General features: G+C 39.6%; 1 protein-coding gene across 11 annotated transcripts in view; it reads left to right on the top strand.

Annotated features, from left to right (window-relative positions):
• TENM1 (teneurin transmembrane protein 1) overlaps positions 1-18,319 on the top strand; it is a 796,581-nt gene that overhangs the window by 703,520 nt on the left and 74,742 nt on the right. For all 11 annotated transcript variants that reach the window (XM_038164627.1, XM_038164626.1, XM_038164635.1 and 8 more), the window contains 4 exons: positions 5,333-5,549; positions 12,414-12,533; positions 14,309-14,570; positions 16,820-17,087. In XM_038164627.1, coding sequence (XP_038020555.1) covers positions 5,333-5,549; positions 12,414-12,533; positions 14,309-14,570; positions 16,820-17,087 — 867 coding nt within the window. The remainder of the gene's footprint in view (positions 1-5,332; positions 5,550-12,413; positions 12,534-14,308; positions 14,571-16,819; positions 17,088-18,319) is intronic.

Genomic DNA, 18,319 nt, shown 5'->3' with positions numbered 1-18,319 from the left:
CTTGGTGGAGTAGGGAAGCCACCACTGCTGGTGTGAACCACTTTGTTCTTTGTTCCCTTACCAGTGTCCCCATGCAGTGCCTCTTTACTGTCCTTTGGTGCTCCTGAAATTGTATCTAGACAATTTGTACCAATTGTGAACACAGATCCATTTTCAGGAACGTGAGTTATTGTGAGATTGCCATATTTGTGCTTATGAATTGCAAGTACTACAAAGGTGGATGAGAAGAATAGCAATGCTGGGATTTGAAAAGTAGGTGACAGGTGTTTGTATCAGGCACAGAATATATGACTTGTTCAATGTTCTTGCAATTCACTTAGAGCTGACAAAATGCCTTTTTTGTTTCCAACTGTTATTTTATTTTATTTTTATGATAACTTAACACAAGTATTCTGCAGCACATGGAAAGCTCAAATGCAAAACATACGAAATGCACTCACTATGCAGCATTTTCCCAGGCATAGAAAGTAGAGAGCTATGAATTGCTGGAAAGTAGCCAGTGGAGAGGTAGGTCCATAGCCACAGGTCCATTGCCAGTTTTTCTGGCTGCTGAAGGTGGTCATGCCCTGTAGAAGAGAGACTGCTGCCCAATGTGTACATCAGAAAATGTGCTGTACCAAGCACAACATGAGCCTTCTATGACTGCAGCAGAAGCATAGCTGAGGAAGTAATTTCACAACACTTGTGACATCCCTTCCATCATATAGAAGAAGGAATATATATATAAATATATAAGCAAGAAAATGTATTTTGTTTGATGGAAAACTTTGTGTGATTCCGTTGACACACACTCCTGACCCGATAAATATTAATATCATTCCTTATAGAAGGCTTCCTGAAAAAATCTATTCCCCAGCAAAGGAATAGTAAAATCTTGTCCTAGTTCTGTGATCTATTGCAATGCTGATAGGAGTGCTGTGACTGGAAACAGAGGAACTTATTTTGGCATGTTCTGCCTTCTCTTTGAGGTTGTTTAAATTATTGAAGAGTACTATGAAGTGCTTTCTATCTTGAAGTTGATCTTTGTAAATTCTGTTTTAGCAGTAATATGAAACATATTTTAATTTTCTAATTCACTTTCAAAACAAAAATCCCAGTTCATCATTATCCTTGCATACAAAAGAAGGTACCTGGAGGATGGGAAGCCATAATCTCAGACTCGTCAAAATGTAAATCACTTTGTTATATAATTCTGTAGTGTACTGTGAATGTGCCTGTCTTTCACATAAAATAAATTTAAAAATGCTAATAACAAACCAGAACCATTTACACATCTGTAATACATTTTAGTCTGCACCTATGCTGTGATGCTCTTTGGGGTAATTGACAGTAAAAACTTCAGTGTACAGGGATCTCCTGCTGTATGAATTACAGTGTTTGCTGTTTGTAGTAGTTTGTTCATACTCCTGACTGTTGTCTCCTGAGATTTAAAAGAAACCCTGCTGATTTGCTAACACAGTGAGTTTTTTAATAGTTGGTTCCTGATACAGAAATTTAACTAAAATTGTGACCACTGGTTGAGAACTGACTAATGTATTTGTAGCATTTTTGAGTGAATTAATTTGACAATATAGTTTATAAACAAGATTTATTTGGCTTTTTTTTTTCCTGGTTTTTCTCCTGGATTAAAAATCTCATTTCAAATAGGATTGGCTTGTTGAAAATTTTATCCTCATGTGCACTTATTAATACAATTTGCATTATCACAATGCCTCCATATGTAGCTTGTGATTCTGTACCAGCTTGGTTTGTCTGGCTCATTTTTATGGATATTGTGCTAAATTATAGGAGTTTTCTTTTAAAGTCTTAGATTTGGATTTTCTTACTTTATTTTTCTTTTAAATTGTTTAATTTAAAACCAATGTCTTGAATGAGCCTAAAGTGGTACAAAGATTTTGTTTTGGCTTAAGAGTTCCCTGCTTGCCCTGAAACAGGTGTTTTATTATTTTACTTCTTCAGAAAATGATAACAATGTTTCTCAGTTCAGTTTCTCTTCTAAATTTTGGTTGATTGTTTGGAGAAAAGCTGGAATTGCATTCTTCAGATAATTGTAGTTACTTATCCTAAAATACACATGGCAGTCTGGGCCAAATACATGATTTTAAGGGTGCCCAGAGAAGGTGCTGCTTCTGCACTTCCTGCCTTACTGCCCATGAAGCATCTTCTCTGAGCCTAACTTGTGTCTTCTCTTTCATTCTGCATGTTTGTGAGAGGAGATTGAAATAAATTCCCATCTGATCAATCAAAATATTTTTTAAAAATACACCATGAGAAAGAGAACCCACGAATGATGGCGTGTAACCAAGAACACTGCTCCTTTGCATTAAACTGGTATTTTGGGTAGCAGTTTCTTTTTCTGATGACTTTGTAGCCTTTGTTGCCTGTAAGCTGTTCCTGCTGAACCCAGCACTTAATACGTTTGTAGGGCTGTTAGGACATAACGCCAGTCTCAAAATGACTTGTTCAGATGTGCTTCTGGGACTTCACACCCTCCTAGTGGGAAACCCTCCCTGTTGAAGCCCTGGGAGGCTGAAGAGGCAAATGAACCCAGGTGCAAGTAATTCAAACCAAAATAATTCCATTAGCAGAACCTGGAAGAGTTTATAAGGCAGTCATGTTGCTGACAAGTAAGCTGCAAAGAAAAGAGGAAAATTGAGTCTGACTGGAAGATGGAAAACTGCTTTCCCTTTCCTTGGTTTCTTTTTGTGTACAGCCTGAATGCACTGTGTTTAAGCTCTTGACTGAAGCAGAGGAAAATGAGGACTCTATTAGAAAAAGCAAAATAGTTAAGTGTTATTTTTGTAGCTATTTCTTTCCTAGGCAGACCTTCATATTCTAATATTTCTGTGACCTTTCACTTTTATTTCTTATATAAATGAGAGAATCAGGTCAGCTCAGTTCCCACATCTAATAGCTTGTTGACAAGGAAAAAATTAATCAGAATTGCTAGTGTGGAATGAATTACTCCAAAATAGCTTCCCCATGGATACTGTTACTCTGAAATGAGTGCTCCTTTTTTTCTGATTAGCACAAAATCTGCTAGACCAATGTTTGTCAAGTTTCTCGGTAGACAGTGGTGAGCTTGTAGAAATTGGTATCTTCCAGAAAATCTGTTGACTCCTTGAACAAGACTTGTCACTGCCATAACCTTTTCCCTGGCAGAGCCACTACCAGTATAAGCCACAGCAAGAGATTTCAATGTCTTTATGACATTTGCAAATCCAGTAGAATTCTTTAATGTTTTAGTCTTGGATGATGCTGAAAAGCATCTGTAATTTCATGCTTTTCAGTTCTTATTAATAATAAAGAGAGCTTCATTCCTTGGACAAAAAATAGATGAAACAATTTTTTTTTTCCTTGCAGTTCCAAGCATGGTCTTCAAGTTTAAACCCAAAAAACTCCTTTTTTTCCATCAGAACACACTGAAAACTACTCTGGTTCATGTTATGAACCTTCCCTTCCTGTGTGCTTTTGTTTAGACTGGAGGCCCCTTACTGTTTTAGCTTCCTGACTTCCTAGCAGATTTCAGTTGCTTCCTAGGCTTTCCTGAATATAAAGTGACTTCTACACTCAAAGTCAATAAACTCAACATTGCCCTGTGTAGTTATTCTTCCACTGCTGGCAAATGTCTGTTGTCTCCAGGATTTGGGGAATGTGGAAAGCACACACTGACCTGTAGCCATGCCAGTTCTGCTGGAGCTGAGAGTCCTACATTGTTGTTGCTAGCTATCTACAGTTGCCCTTGGCTCATCTTTACAAAAGCTAGCCTGCTCTATCTGATTTCCCACTTACAGAGGATAGATTTGTTAATATTTTTTGCTTAGCCAGGCAGTTCTCTTGCTTAAGGTCAGGCAAGGATATTCGGATGCCAGGAAAGCCCATTTCATTAAATGGGTTTGTTCTGTAGAAGGGCTTTTGCTTTCTTTTCAAAGTGAATGTTTTATGCTGGCATTTACTGAGCATTCACACTGAGCTCTGTTGAGAAAGCAGTAGGCTTGGCTGGGGATTGGTCTAGCACCCATTAAAGTCAACAACAAAACTCCAGGAGCTCCCCTGCTCCCTCCTGGAGCACCCCTGAGGTGCAGTTTGCCCAGAGGAGGTACAGTTTGATAGACTTCAAAGTGTTGGTATGAACAGAAAATAGAAAGTCAAAACATGAAGTGAAAATATCTGACAGCATGTTGAGCATTCCAATTTCAACACAAGGGAGACCCACACAGGGATGTGATAACTCTGCATTTATTCAGACCAACCTTGTTAGAAATACAAAGTGTCTTTGTTGAAGGATAAAACATCATCACAGCTGCTAAGTCATAAAGTGGATTTTGAAGAAGATTGTTGGATATTTTACCATCTCCTATTAAATCTGTTTCTGATTGAGTATGTAATTTAGCCAATTTGGACATCTAAGCTGCTGATACAAACAATTACATGTCAATAGCCCAATTTTAAGTTTTATGTAGGTGCTTAATTTAGATGCACTTCAGTGCTTCAATTTTCATCTTAAGCTTTAGATATTTAAGCAACTTAATTTCACCCACAAATGTTGCTGCAAGTTTTTTCATGAAGAAATGTAGATTTCTGAAAAAATCTATTATTTCTTCTATTTGTCATACTTGAAAATGGACAGAGGAGAAGTAGCTTTATTTTCACTTTCCAAATTTGCTTTCATGGTGCAAACATCTATAGAGAGGACTGTAGCTGTCCGGTCACTGGATAGAGCCTGAATCCAGGTATGTATTCATGTATCAGCTGCAGGAGTGTAGTTACAGTTATGCCCTTTCTGGATCATTCTGGTATTGCAACCAATAAATGAAAAGTAAATATCCTAAACAACTTGTAAAACTATTGTAGGCCTTAAAACAGATGTTAGACAACTATATCAAGTACATTTTTTTATTACTTCAGTGGGGACACTTAGCAAAATGGGGTAAATTTCAGGCCTCATTACTGGGGTGCATGTCCCACCTGGGGTGACCAGGCAGTGCTGACAATAAAGGGCTGTTAGAGGGAGCAGCTGCACAGTGGGGATCACACTGCACTGGCAAGTGTAGTGACTTTCTTCTGCCTGGTCTGCAGGGAAGACTGTCCTGCTCTTCCCTATTCACTTAGTTTGTAGGTTCTGTTTTCTCACTGAAAATTTGATAAGGTGATACAGTTTTAATGACTGAGACAAATAACCCTCCTGGACTAAGCATGTACATTAATGCTTTATTGAATGTGACTGTGTCATAATCAGCATGCCTTCACATTGATTACATCCCTCCTGTGCTCTCTGATAATAAATGTGGTGCTTTATTCTCAGAACTGCTCAATTTCCTTTCCATTTTAGATGGCTTGACAGACTGTGTAGACCCTGACTGTTGTCAGCAAAGCAATTGTTACTCAAGTCCTCTCTGCCAGGGTTCACCTGATCCCCTTGACCTTATCCAGCACAGCCAACCACCCTTCTCTCAGCATCCTCCAAGGCTCTTCTATGATCGAATCAGATTCCTTATTGGGAAGGAAAGCACTCATGTAATCCCAGGAGATGTCTCCTTTGAGAGCAGGTGAGTCTTCTTTTAAATGAAAGACTTTTCTGAATACTGAGACTTGAAATTTAATTATTTAACCAGGGGAAAAATGGGGATACCTGGATAGCTGAAAATTTTTCACCAGTGCTTGTAAAATACTTAAGAGGATAGCAAACTTTAAACCAACAGCTGAGAATCTTGGTTATCAGGTTGCTACTTGTCTGGTTGGTGGAAGTGTCCCACCAACACACTCTGCTGCTCTTATTAACAAGATTGACTGTTGTGGAAGGTGAGTTGTCTCATACTTGTAAAATCAGCAGAGGAAGTTCCCACTGTGCATATGTAATGGCAGGATGCAGAAGGACAAGTTGGATTCACATCTGCTGTCTTCAGTCAGCTTTCTGCCCAGTACAATTTGATTGGTATTTACAGTGCAATGAATTTATTGTGTCACTTACATATAATCTAGACACATAATTTAAATACTTCCTTGCCTTTGCTACACCTTGATAAAGCAGTGTGGAGTTTACTGGTTTGTGCTGCAGGTTATAGAGTGATCCCTGAGTGTTTGTGAGATTGGCTTTTCCCTTTAACAGGAAGGAACTGTGCAGTAGAAAAAGGGCACTTACTTGCTCAGAAAACCTGGTAACACATTTTCTTGAACATTTGAAATGGAGGGGCACATAAGTTTTTATGCTGCAGTTCACTTGGGAAGCTATAACTTACATGCTGACAAAGAGATCCACAAATCATCCACATCACCTGACTATTACCCTGTCAACTAGGCTATGCATTAGATAAACCATGTTCCAGTAATAAGCACATAAGAATTTTTTATTTTCACAGTACATAGCACTTAGTTTACAACCTCAACACAATCGTGCACACAAATTCAGTGTACTTTTTCTTCAGCATTAATTTTTAATAAAGTAAATTTGTAAACAGTCATTATTGATCTGAAATACCTAAACATTTAATCACTATCAATAATGTAACAGGATGTTATAAATATGTAGAACAGCAGGCCATGAAGATGAACTCCATGAGAGGCACCCACCTGCCACTGGTGGGTCTCTTGGAGTGTTGCACTTATGAATGAGGCCTCTGTACCTGGGGCAGGGTCCTTTGCTGGCTCTGTGTGCAGTTTAAACCAAAAGTCACCACTGAAAAATTTTCTTCATCTAACTGCCTTCACAGTGGGGAGTTGCAGAGAGGAGGTGAGTGCTCAAGTTGCCTGTACAGTGTTCTGTGTCACTGCAAATGTTAGCAGCCAGATTGTACATAATCCCATCAACGTGCTTTTATAGATATAAGGAATTGATCTTTTAAAGCTATCATTGATGGGATTTAACTTGGATTTAAAAGCTGTTTCTGAGTATTTCATTTCTTTACCCTGATACCTGCCATGCCTTTGAAGACTGAAGAGCAGTGAAGTTCCCTGTGGGAGCAGCAGCCCACCTTCACCATAGCTTCTGACTTCCTGTCACTGAGGAGTAGGGCTCTGCTGGCATTGGTGTATCACTGACACCCCAGATACCATTTCCTCCCACTGCAGACAAATTCATAGTTATTTTGAGAAGATCATTGGGATTCAGATGGGGGTGGCTGCATCTTTGGAGTCAGGGCAGTGCCTGGAGACTCGTGCTGTGTCTCCTGAGGTTTGTCAACAGTAATCTGCAATGTACTGGGCACCCCAAAGGGTTCCTCAGTCCACACTTTGCTTGATCTTGAGTCTTCCAGGCTGTTGAAATATTGTTCATCCATAAGTCAAGTATTAAAAACTGCCAGAATTTTACTCATGGATGAGAGATAAGCAGAGTCTCTGGATGCAGCAACAGCTAAACTGTGGTGCTTCTGTTCAGAAATCTTCCTCTGACATTGCCAATCTGACTGTCATCTTGTGTCAGTTCTTCTCCTGGGAATTGAGATTACTGAAAAAAATATAGAAAGACAACTGCTGTTACAGTAAAAAACATCAGAAATCTGTGATCCAGCCTATCTGGAAAGAATGCTTGAGGGGTTTTAATCTCCTTTGGGCTATTGCTGAAAAGGTTGTGTCTAGGCAGATGATATTAACTCATGGCTGCCTGCAATGCCACTGATTTTATAGCATTGGTGGTTCAGCATGAAATGTTGGAAGGATTGGATGGAATAGTAGCAGGTATTTATTTCAGACCACTAGCATCCATTCCCACTGGTGCTCTAATTTTGCAAAGCCCTATCTGCCTTTTTTCTTTTTTTACATTTCCCTTTACAAGAAATCTCTGAGGCCATTAGGAGCATTAAGGAAGAGACATCTATCCAGTATTTTCAGTCTTCTGATTTAAATGACATTGTGCTGTGTTTTACTGTACCACAGCTCAGTGGAACTCTAGTATGGGTGATGTTTGCATGAATCTGACTGGAGACAAAATGATGTTGATTAGATCTTGGAAAGCTATCAAAAATGGTGAAGATTATCTCTGTCCTTCATACTTGGAAGTGTTTGGTCTCTGCCATATCCTGGAATTTTCCAAATAATCTGAAACAGTAAAACTAGTTGTTCTGACAGCTGCTGAGACATCTATCCCTCTGCATTTGCATCTTGGACTTTACCTTAGGTCTAATATTTAATCATTTGGCTCATACAGTACTGTCAGGATGTTGCATGAGCCATGGCTAAATACTACACCAAAAATAATGTTAAGGGGCTACATGTTTGGAAAACATTTTACTTTTTGTTATGTCAAAGCTATGTCATACGCATTGGGTTTTTACAAACTCCCACTTAAACTGACATGCTGAAAGGCAGATTAGAGACATTCTGGATAAATGGAAATGTACTTGCTTACATCAGGCATGGTTTTAACCTACTGCATGTAGCAGGGTGTAGCAGATTATAATGTTTTTGTCAACTTCTGTTCTCAGGAAGGTTTTTAGCTTGTTTCTTTGCTGAGGTTTTTTTGTTTTGTTTTAATGCATGCTGCTGGCAAGCTATTTGACTCACTGCAAATTGCCCACAAAAAGGGTCCAGTGTACAGTACTGAATTAATTACCCTTCAAATGCTGCTTACAGCAACATTGTCAGCAGGAAGAAACGAATGTACTTCACTAGCCTTCAGCTTCATTTCTCTCATTGAAGATTTTAATCAGAAATGCAGTAATACAGTAAATGGCATCTTCTGGTAATGTGACACTTGCAAATTCACAAGCTGCTTGACAGAGTTCCATATCTGAGCCTAATGTCTCAGCCTGAGGTGCTTATTGGAAACTTAACATGCAAAAAAATAGCAGGTAAGTAGCAGCAGAGCAAGGCAGAATGATGGTAAAATAATAAAATGCTTTACAAGTACTGAAAGAATACATCTGAAATTTAAACTTCTGTTCATATTTTAAATTAGAGATGTCAAGCAAACTGCCTGACAGCAGAAACCTGAGATCCACAGAGTGGTGAGTTTCTCAGTTACTCATGGAATGACCCATGAAGCATTGACAGAGGAATTCTACTTCTTTTAGGCCATCTGCAACCCGTGGGAATCTCAGCTTTCTCTCAAAAAGCCAACTGCTCCCTCTGGAGTTGCAGATTTAGTACAGCTTGCCATGGGACTGGGAACATTTTTAATGCATTTGAAAACACTAAGGCAGCTTATCAGGGGCATGTTCTTGCCCAGCTTCACCAAATTAGAAAAGACATTTTTGCACTGACTTTCAAGTTAAAACAACTTGGAAAGCCTTAGGTCTGAGATTATGCAATCATCACAAATAGGTGGCTGTTGGACAGATAGTACAAGTTATCCCCCGTGAGAAAGCAAAGCAGGGCAGTCACAAGTGTGTGGAATAAGTCTTAGAGGCAGAAAGAACAGTGCATTGAGGAGACATCATGATCTTTAGAGGTTTCTCTGCTCAAATGAAGAGAAGCAGTGAGTGGTAGCAAGGCCTCCAGCTCATCTGGGAAGAGGATGGATGTTGAAGCAAGGAAGCGTGAAGTGACTATGAAGGGCCATCACTGCAGGGAACATGCTCTAAAAGCTCTGTAAGGGGAGGAATTGAGGTGTTCTCTGAGCAGCAGGGCTGCAGGGAACCTGCCTGCCAGCATGCCTGGGGATGTGGGGTCTGCTCTGTCAGCTGCCAGGGCACTGGGAAACAAGAGGGAACTGGCTGCAAGCTGGGGCCCTTGGTTACCTCCTGAGCCTTGGAGACTCATGCTCATCATGAAGTAACTGAAAAATGTTTTCATAGCTGCGGTAAATGCCAGAATCAAAGCTAATTCTGATCAAATGCTTAGTCAAAGATTTAGTAGGTTCTGGTAATTCAAAAAGAGGCCAGAGAAGGCTCTTCAACTTAGAGGAGGTCGTAAAGAGACATTAAATAATGAGGATAAATGTAGGAGCACAGAGGCAGGCTTAGGACATTTAAAATCTAAGAGATTAGAAAGACAATTCAGTACAGATAAATGTAGAGTAATGAGGTTTATGTCTCTTTATCACATACCGTAAATATGTGTGGTTTGTAAAATATGATGAATAAAAAAGGAGAATGTCAAAAGATAAGTCTCTTAATATTATTTATGAATAATGGGAAGTTAAGTGAATGAGTAAAGGGAAGAAAGACCATGGATGGAGATTTTGATGAGCTTTTATCATACAAATCTGCATGCTTGATGAAATATGAGGACGGAGTAGTGTCAGAAGACAGGTCTGTGTGGAATGAACAAACAGGAGTGCAAGAATAATGCACTGAATGATGATTACTCCCAGGGGTCTCACTCTCACACCTAAGTGTGTTGTAAATATATGGAGTGCATTAATAAAGGTATTAGAAAAGAAAATGCACATCTATTGATGTTAGAAATACAGGAAAATAATATAAACACGTATTTTCTGCTCCAAGAAATCAAAGAGTAATTTGACCTGGCTGTTCTTTTGAGTGAGTCTTGTGAGTCTGTTGAGACAAACAGGAGCTCAGTTGCCTTCAGTGGAGCAGCAGATTTTGGGCAACAAATAGGGCCACAACCAATTTACTTCATGTAGGAAACAAAACAGGTGATAAATCAGATCTACTTGTTTTGCATATTAGCAGTAATGCAGCATCTGCCATTCCTCTAGGATTTATCAGCATCTTTTCATGGCCTGGGAGCATGGAATTCCTATTAACAACTGTGGGAATGGTGTACTGGCAAAGAGGTTAATTTTTACCAGTTGTGTTTTCTCAAGTCATAGTCACAAAGGTTTGATGATATCATGGTGATAAATCAGTGTCCTGTTAGTGGCTTGGGAGAATGGGATCTTAAGAAGCATGTCAAAATTTTCAGAAATTTATGTTCTCCAATTTCTGCATATGATTTCATTGGATCATGGTCAATTAATCTCTCTAGGGATATTTTTTTAATTCATATGTAGACTCCTAAATAACTTTTGTCTGAGGAGATATTAAGTTTTTTCCTTTAGATCACATATTCACTGTGAAGTGGATGTGTTTGTTAAGGTTTGCCACAAATTTTTAAATTGAGAAAGAAACGTAACAATGCCTAAATTTATGCTTGTCATTTATATTGAGTAATTAATGCCAGTTCACTTTGTAAGTATTGTATTGGTTTTGACCCTAAATGTCTTAATGTTAGCAAAAGACTTCTGCATATACTGTTCATTTCATTATCTCAAACCACAGTTCCAGGATGGTTCCAGGAAGCTGCAATAGTATCATGAGTTTCCAAGGTCTGGGCTGGTTCAGCCAGTGGACGTGTGGTGTAGCTGACAGCCCAGAGGAAAACTACTGGGAGGAATTTCAGTGGAATGTAGCTGTGTAAGCCCTTAGAAAATCCCACTAGGTCCTAATCTACATCATAAGGATATTTTATGTCTTTTTTCTCATCTTTAGGAGACCTAATTTCTATATGTTTCTTTATTCAGATAGGTAAAAGGCTAAAGCTAAGAAAGAGTAATTTCTTCACCATTTTTGTGACTAAGGTAAAGCAATGGTATGAAAGGACAACAGCAGAGGTTCAAATTGGACAGTAGGAAGAACTTGCCATGACTAGAGCACTTATGCAGAGGCATTGGAATGGGTAACTTGGTGAGCTTATAGAGTTAGACAGGCATCTGTCTGGACTGATGTAGGCACAGTTGATCTAACCCGAGGCAAAGGAATGGACAAGATAAAGTCTTGTATTTCCTTTCAGCTCTCATTTTCTATGACTCTGTGATCCTGTTAGCCTCCGATTAGACGCACTTAGTAATGAGTTCACTTTCCTGTCCGTTGACTTTGATGTCTTCTGCTGTGCTGCCATGTTCCAACCTCTGCTCTGGAATGTGAGGATAAAGTGGAAAGTGGGTGCAAGTCCAACACATCCCAGAGGGAATTCAGAAGAGCATCAAATGTGATGGGGGATTGAGAAAAATGTATGTTACACTTGATCAGGCACCCTGCGAATTTACCTGTGTAACTTTCTGATGTTTGGTGAAGCCCGTGTATCTCACTGCTGCCTTATCACATTAGTTCAGCTTTTTTCTAATAGACAGCAATGCCCTATACCTAGCAGCAGAGAATGAGGTTTCATTCTCTCCTTTCACAAACCATCATTCCCTAGAGCTGCAGCAAGCTAAATCACACTATCAGTGAAACCTTTGCAGTGCCATTCAGTGGCAGAGCAAATAGTACCCTAAAATATGTGAGAAAACAGGAACATATTCTCCTATACCAACAGTTCATGGGAGAGTCTGTGTGTCATCCTTACAGGAGAATGCTTTTTCAAATCAGTCTTTTGGGCCTGTATGACTTCTCTTCCAAAAAAATCAGCAGTCACTCTGATATCAGGATGGTTCTGTCTGTCTGGGAACGAAGCACAGCCCAGTTTCTGAAATCAATGCCTTTCTCCCCCTCCTCATGTTTGTAACTTGTTGCCTTCTACTCTTCTTGTTACAGACGGGCGTGTGTCATCCGAGGCCAGGTTGTAGCAATCGATGGAACACCTTTGGTTGGAGTGAACGTCAGTTTCCTGCACCACAATGAGTATGGATACACCATCAGTCGACAGGATGGGAGGTCAGGCTTTCATGTATTATCCTCCACTGGTTTAGGTTTGTGTGGTTAAGGCCATCTGCCAACTTCTATTCATGTACAGAATTTTCATAGCCATCACAGTTCACAGTGTGGCTTGAGGATGACATCTGGCCGCCTGCTCTGGGAGCACAGTCCATTGGAGCTCTCTGTAGTGAAGGGACCAAAGAAGAAAGAGAAGCAAAAAACCCGAACTGCAACAAAATTACAGTGACATTCAAACTCCCCGAGTCAAAATGTGCCAGGTCTGCTGTAACAGTACCTTCTTGACATTGGAATATTTTCACAAGTCAGGTTTTCCATGAAATATCCTGTCTTCCTGTTTTGTTTTTTTTTGTTGTTGTTGTTAAGTGTGGCTCATCCAAGTAGTTTATTGAGGTGTCAATGAAGTCAAATCTTTTAGTTGATCACCTGAGGTACACAATGAAAAGTGGGAACAGACTCTTTCCAAAGACAGATGGTTAAATTGCTGTTCCATAACCAGCCCTGGCTTCCCCTTCTTCCCCACCCTCACAGGTTTGAGTTCATTTCTCAAAGCAGGTGAGGTTTCAATATAGTCTGTATTGCACTCCAGGGCTGGCCATCCATTTGTAATAGGGTCATGACTTCCTCCTGAACTTCCATTAAGCTCTTAAGGGCAGTTTAAGACTTCATCTTCCTTGGCTGGATTGTGAATTACAAAAAATCTGAAGCTGTCTTCCAGCAGGGAAAAAGTGGTGCAATTTGTCACTGTTTCCACAATTATTTTTTTTGTTTGGCTTTGCCAATTTTTAGAAGTAAGGAGCGTGCATATTTATTTCACCTGGGTTTATTGACTTTCAAATCACAGTACTTAAAGTTAGTAATTATCATTTCCTCCTTATGCTAGCCTGGATAAAGTTGTTGCATTAAAATATGCTACCTGTATTTTGCTGTGAATGTAATCGGTGTCATTTGGGAAATGTGATGAGATATGCATAATTAAGTCTGACTTCTTATCACAGTTTGTTACCATCAAAAACCTCCATTATAGATGCATTCAGTAATACAGAGAGTGAAGCAGCTATTTACATATTACCTTGTGTTGCCTGACTGCGGATGTCAGAAACTCTGGAAATTGAGACTGTACATCATACCTTCTATATCCCACTGTTTTGCAGCCCAGATGTGCCAAAGGTTCTTCACAGTTAGCTCCCAGAGGATCACCCTCCTTGTGTTCAAGAGCTGATTCAGTTCTCAGTGCAATTAATCACCATCTCTCCCAAAAATTTCATATCCTGTGCAGGGAGGTCATATGTGCAGTGTAGTCAACCTTTTCCTCCTGCTGGTTTTAGAAGAAGGGAAGGGGTTATGTTAATAGAAATAAGGCCTAACAGGCTTTAAGCCTTCTTATTCTGCATGCTCTTCCTGCAGAGATGATGAGTGGCATCCTTTTTCTGGGATAGGGATGTCTTTCATGTAAACCAAAGCAGCTGGGTTGACACTTCTGTTACAGATGGCTCGCTGGTATTGATGCTAGTAGATAAATAGAGGGGAGAGAGGCCAAGGAACAGTGAAATTCTGTGCCTTGGTGTTGATGCATACAGGAAGGAAGCACACAGGGGTAAAGCTTCTTTGTGGATACCAAGGTGATACAAGGAATGTACACTTGAATGATTTCACATACTAAATTAAGAGCTGTAATAATGAACATAAAGTTTTTGTTTGTGATGCATTGAAAGGTGTGGTAATGTGATGAAAAAAACAAAAAGAAACAAAATTATTTGTTTTCTCTTTTCCAGTTTTGACCTTGTGGCTGTTGGAGGAATCTCTGTCACTCTAGTTTTTGACAGATCTCCTTTCATATCTGAAAAAAGAACACTTTGGTTGCCTTGGAATAGATTTATCATTGTAGACAAAGTTGTAATGCAAAGAACAGAGTTGGACACACCATCCTGTGACATCAGTAGTTTTATCAGTCCAAATCCAATTGTACTCCCTTCCCCCTTGACAGCATTTGGAGGGTCCTGTCCTGAAAGAGGAACTGTTATTCCAGAACTACAGGTAATGAAAAGACTTCTAAATTAACAGTTTGTTCTGCTGCAGAACCAGGTTTAGACAATCTTCAAAGACAGCGAGCAAATAACTGCTGTAATGTCAGATTCTTGGGTTTAATTACTTTAATTACCTATTACCAAGGTAGAGAGAGCAATTTTAACATGATCTTTAGGACTTCTTTTTTAACTTCAATGTATTTTTTCTTGACACTCCCTTAAGTGTTTAAAGTAATTTCTAATTAACCTTGTAATTAACTGTTGTTTTACTTGGCTCTTAAAAAACATTGTGAGAGTCAAGCACACAACAAAGCACAGCTCAGGTCATATTAATGCCCTTAATTTTTAGTATGTTGTCTGAGCACTTAGATTTTAAAGAATATGACCTCTTTCAGGTTCTCTTTTAATTTCACCAAGCAAGCCTGGAATATACTTTGGGGTACCTGTAGCCTCATGAAAGTGTTGCTACTTTATTCTATGTGTGAGACACCTCTGCTTGAACAGCATTATGTCTAAACACCTCCATAACTATTATCATGCTTCATCCAGTTGATGGTCATAGCACTGCTTCACAGAATGTACTAAGTGAAACTAATGAACATAAATTAAAAATAACTGCTGCACACCAGTAAGAAAAAACTGGGTCACAGTGCTCCACATGAGGTATGCCTTGGTCTTGTTTGAACAGTGGGGTACTCAAAGATGCAGTCTACTCAGAAACCACTCCCCAGTACTTTTCTTCTTTTTTTTTTTTGTCATTGGAGGTTTCTTAGAGTGTTGAGTTTCATTGTATGGTTCTGGGAATTGAGCAAAAATTAACTGAGAATAATAGCAGACAGAGATACATTAGCATGTATTAATGCATGAATATTTCTTCCTCCTTTTTTATTAAAAAATGAAAAGGAATGTCAGTTGTATGACAGAGAGGGCAGCTGGGATGTCAGCAGGAAAGAAGGGGAACACTGCAAATCAGGAACAATAAAGGGAGCAGGATTTCCCTGGCAACACTACATTTCATCTGTTGAAACGACAAGTGCTGGCAGGCCTCCAGCTGTACTGCAGCAATGCTGTGACAGTGATACTGTTGCAGTGTGTAAATAACATTGGTTGCAAGTGAAGTAATCTATTGTTAAATAAGGAAAATTTAAAAACTGGAAAATATAAACAAAACAGTTTGTCTTTTTCCAAGCATGATGAATTTAACATTGTGACAGGCTGATTCATTGGTACAGAAATGCACTAACATCATTAACCTTGTTAACCACAGTCTCATTTTCAGGTGGCTTTTGAGTGACTGTGGTAGCATCCTTCAAGAAGCCATATTTGTCTCTCTCCTGTTCTCCTTCACAGTCTGTCCCAGAACAGCTCTTTTCTCTCAGGAGCTAAATCCCTTTTTGTAGCTCCAAGGCCCACATCATTCAAGAGGTCAAGGCCAAATTTCTTTTTTCACCTAACAAGCTCAGAGCCTTTGCAGTCCTTCTAGTAGCTGAGGGCCCATCTCCATTGCAGTGGGAATTGATACCACCCCGCCGTGGGAATATCCAAGCTTGCTTTAATCCAGGTGGTTCAGACAGCAGCACTGACAGCAGGGCCCTGGGATTTGAGTTCACTTGCACTCCCCGGGGACTTACCTGTGAGCGAGATGACTCTGTTGCTCAGGCTGTTTCATCCTCACTGCTGTGTGTCCCCAGTTAGCTTGCTAGGTTCCTAATGTTGCTCCTTTGTACACTGTGCCCCTTCTTGCTGGAGCTTGGCCTAACTGCACAGATGGTTTAGCAGGAAGGGTTTTTTTCTTTCTTAAGACTCCCCAAGTTAAAGTTACTGTCTCCAAAGCAGGATAGTATCTTAACATCACAATGTATGTGATAGACGGTGTGTGTATATTTTAAACAATTTTAATTGTATTCCAGTTAAGAGCAATTATTAAGTAAACCAAGTAATAAAGACAAGGTAAAGCTGTACAGCTTGTATGTAAGAATATGTGCACAGATGCAATATTTGCTCCCCAGCAGAGAAAAGCATCAGAGGAAGAGGCTCTTTATCAAACAGACAGCCTGCCATTCAGTCGGTTGACCAAGCAGTGTCTGATGTTGGACATTTTGTCATGTGCCTGACCACTGCATTGCTGAAGTAAACCCAGTTGTTTCAGTGGTGCTGTGTTCACATCATAATTGTGATATATAAAATAATTAGCTTGTCTTACCGTTACAATTTTGCATTTTTCTTGGCTATAGATACAATGATGTGTTTTTTTCCAAGGTGGTCCAAGAGGAAATTGCAATTCCTTCAAGTTTTGTGAAGCTCAGTTATCTCAGTAGTCGGACACCGGGGTATAAAACTTTGCTGCGCATTATTTTGACACACACAACCATCCCTTCTGGAATGGCCAAAGTCCATCTGATAGTCGCTGTTGAAGGTCGTCTGCTTCAGAAATGGTTTCCTGCTGCAGCCAATTTGGTGTACACGTTTGCCTGGAATAAGACAGATATATATGGACAGAAGGTTTCTGGTCTGGCTGAGGCAATGGGTATGTAGAATCACCTTGATGTAAGCAGAAGCACTCACATACATCAAGCCAGGAAAATATGGCAGATAAATTTTCTTGCTGCTCCTACATTCTTTTAAATCAAATGCCTCTTTAGCTAAAGTCACTGAAGTGGCTTGTATGATTTCCCAAGAACATTTATTTTCTTGTTCTTTCAATGTCATCTTTCTAATTTAATCAATTTGAAAATTCCTTTTTCCCTCAGAGAATGGTTATGTACTAATGGCATTATATTTAGCTGTCTCTGTTTTTGAATGTTGCTCTGAATATGACCTTTGGTGTGTCATTGTTCCTGTCATTTTTTGGCTGTGACATTTAAAATGTCATTTCCGCTTAGGGTTTTCAAAATTCTAACTTTTGGCTATCTTTTCTTACTACATTTCATGTCCCCAATAGTTAAAACTAATTGATTTGTTGTTTAAAGATGTTTATCCAAAACTCATCATGTTTCATAGGCTTTGTTCAGCAAGCAGCACAGGCTATTCTGAGAATTGCTACAAAAGTGCTGTCTGTGCAAACACATTTTATTTAGCCAGCATTTTTTTTTCATTAATTTCATAATCTGTTTTTTTTAAGGCTTTCTCCTTTTTAATTTAATTTGATGTTATGTTGTTTAATGGACTAATAGATGCTTTGTATTAGAATTACTTACTTTACAAGCAAAGCTTAGTATTGTGAATGAACCCCATTCATTTTGGTAGCAGTTCTGTTTGCTTTTTTGTTAGGGCAGTAATAAGCAGCAGCACTGGCAGATCAGACTGTCAGGCAAGAGTAGCAGGGGTGACAGAGCTGTGCACCCTCACAAGGAATATGCTTCATTCCACATATGAAAATGCTGTTCTGAGGGCAGCCAGGAACTTCCTTCAGGATCTCTTGAGTTGTCCATGCAGGCAGAGTGGCCTGTGCAGAGCCAAAAGGTGCCAGCTGGGCTCTGCAGCTCTCAGGCCCTCTGGTGTGTGACAGTGTTACTGTGTGCTCCCAGACAGGTGCTCTGGGAGGTGGCTCTGTGGGGAGGCAGTGCGGAAAAAGGAGCATTTTAGCATTTTCCTTGTCATTTCTTCCCTGAGAATGATGCAGGCATAGACAGACAGGGATGTCCATGATGGGTTGTGAGACCAAGCTGTGGAATAGGATTACATAATGCAATATGCAAAGGAAAAGGCAGATGAAGGTTTTCCCAGAGCTGTAGTCCTGCTGTCTCCTTGACCCCACAC

Source organism: Motacilla alba, chromosome 4A (genome assembly GCF_015832195.1).
Source record: "Motacilla alba alba isolate MOTALB_02 chromosome 4A, Motacilla_alba_V1.0_pri, whole genome shotgun sequence".
Classification (NCBI taxonomy): Eukaryota; Metazoa; Chordata; class Aves; order Passeriformes; family Motacillidae; genus Motacilla; species Motacilla alba.
Note: the sequence above shows the minus strand (reverse complement) of the source record. Positions and strands in the feature narration are given on the sequence as shown.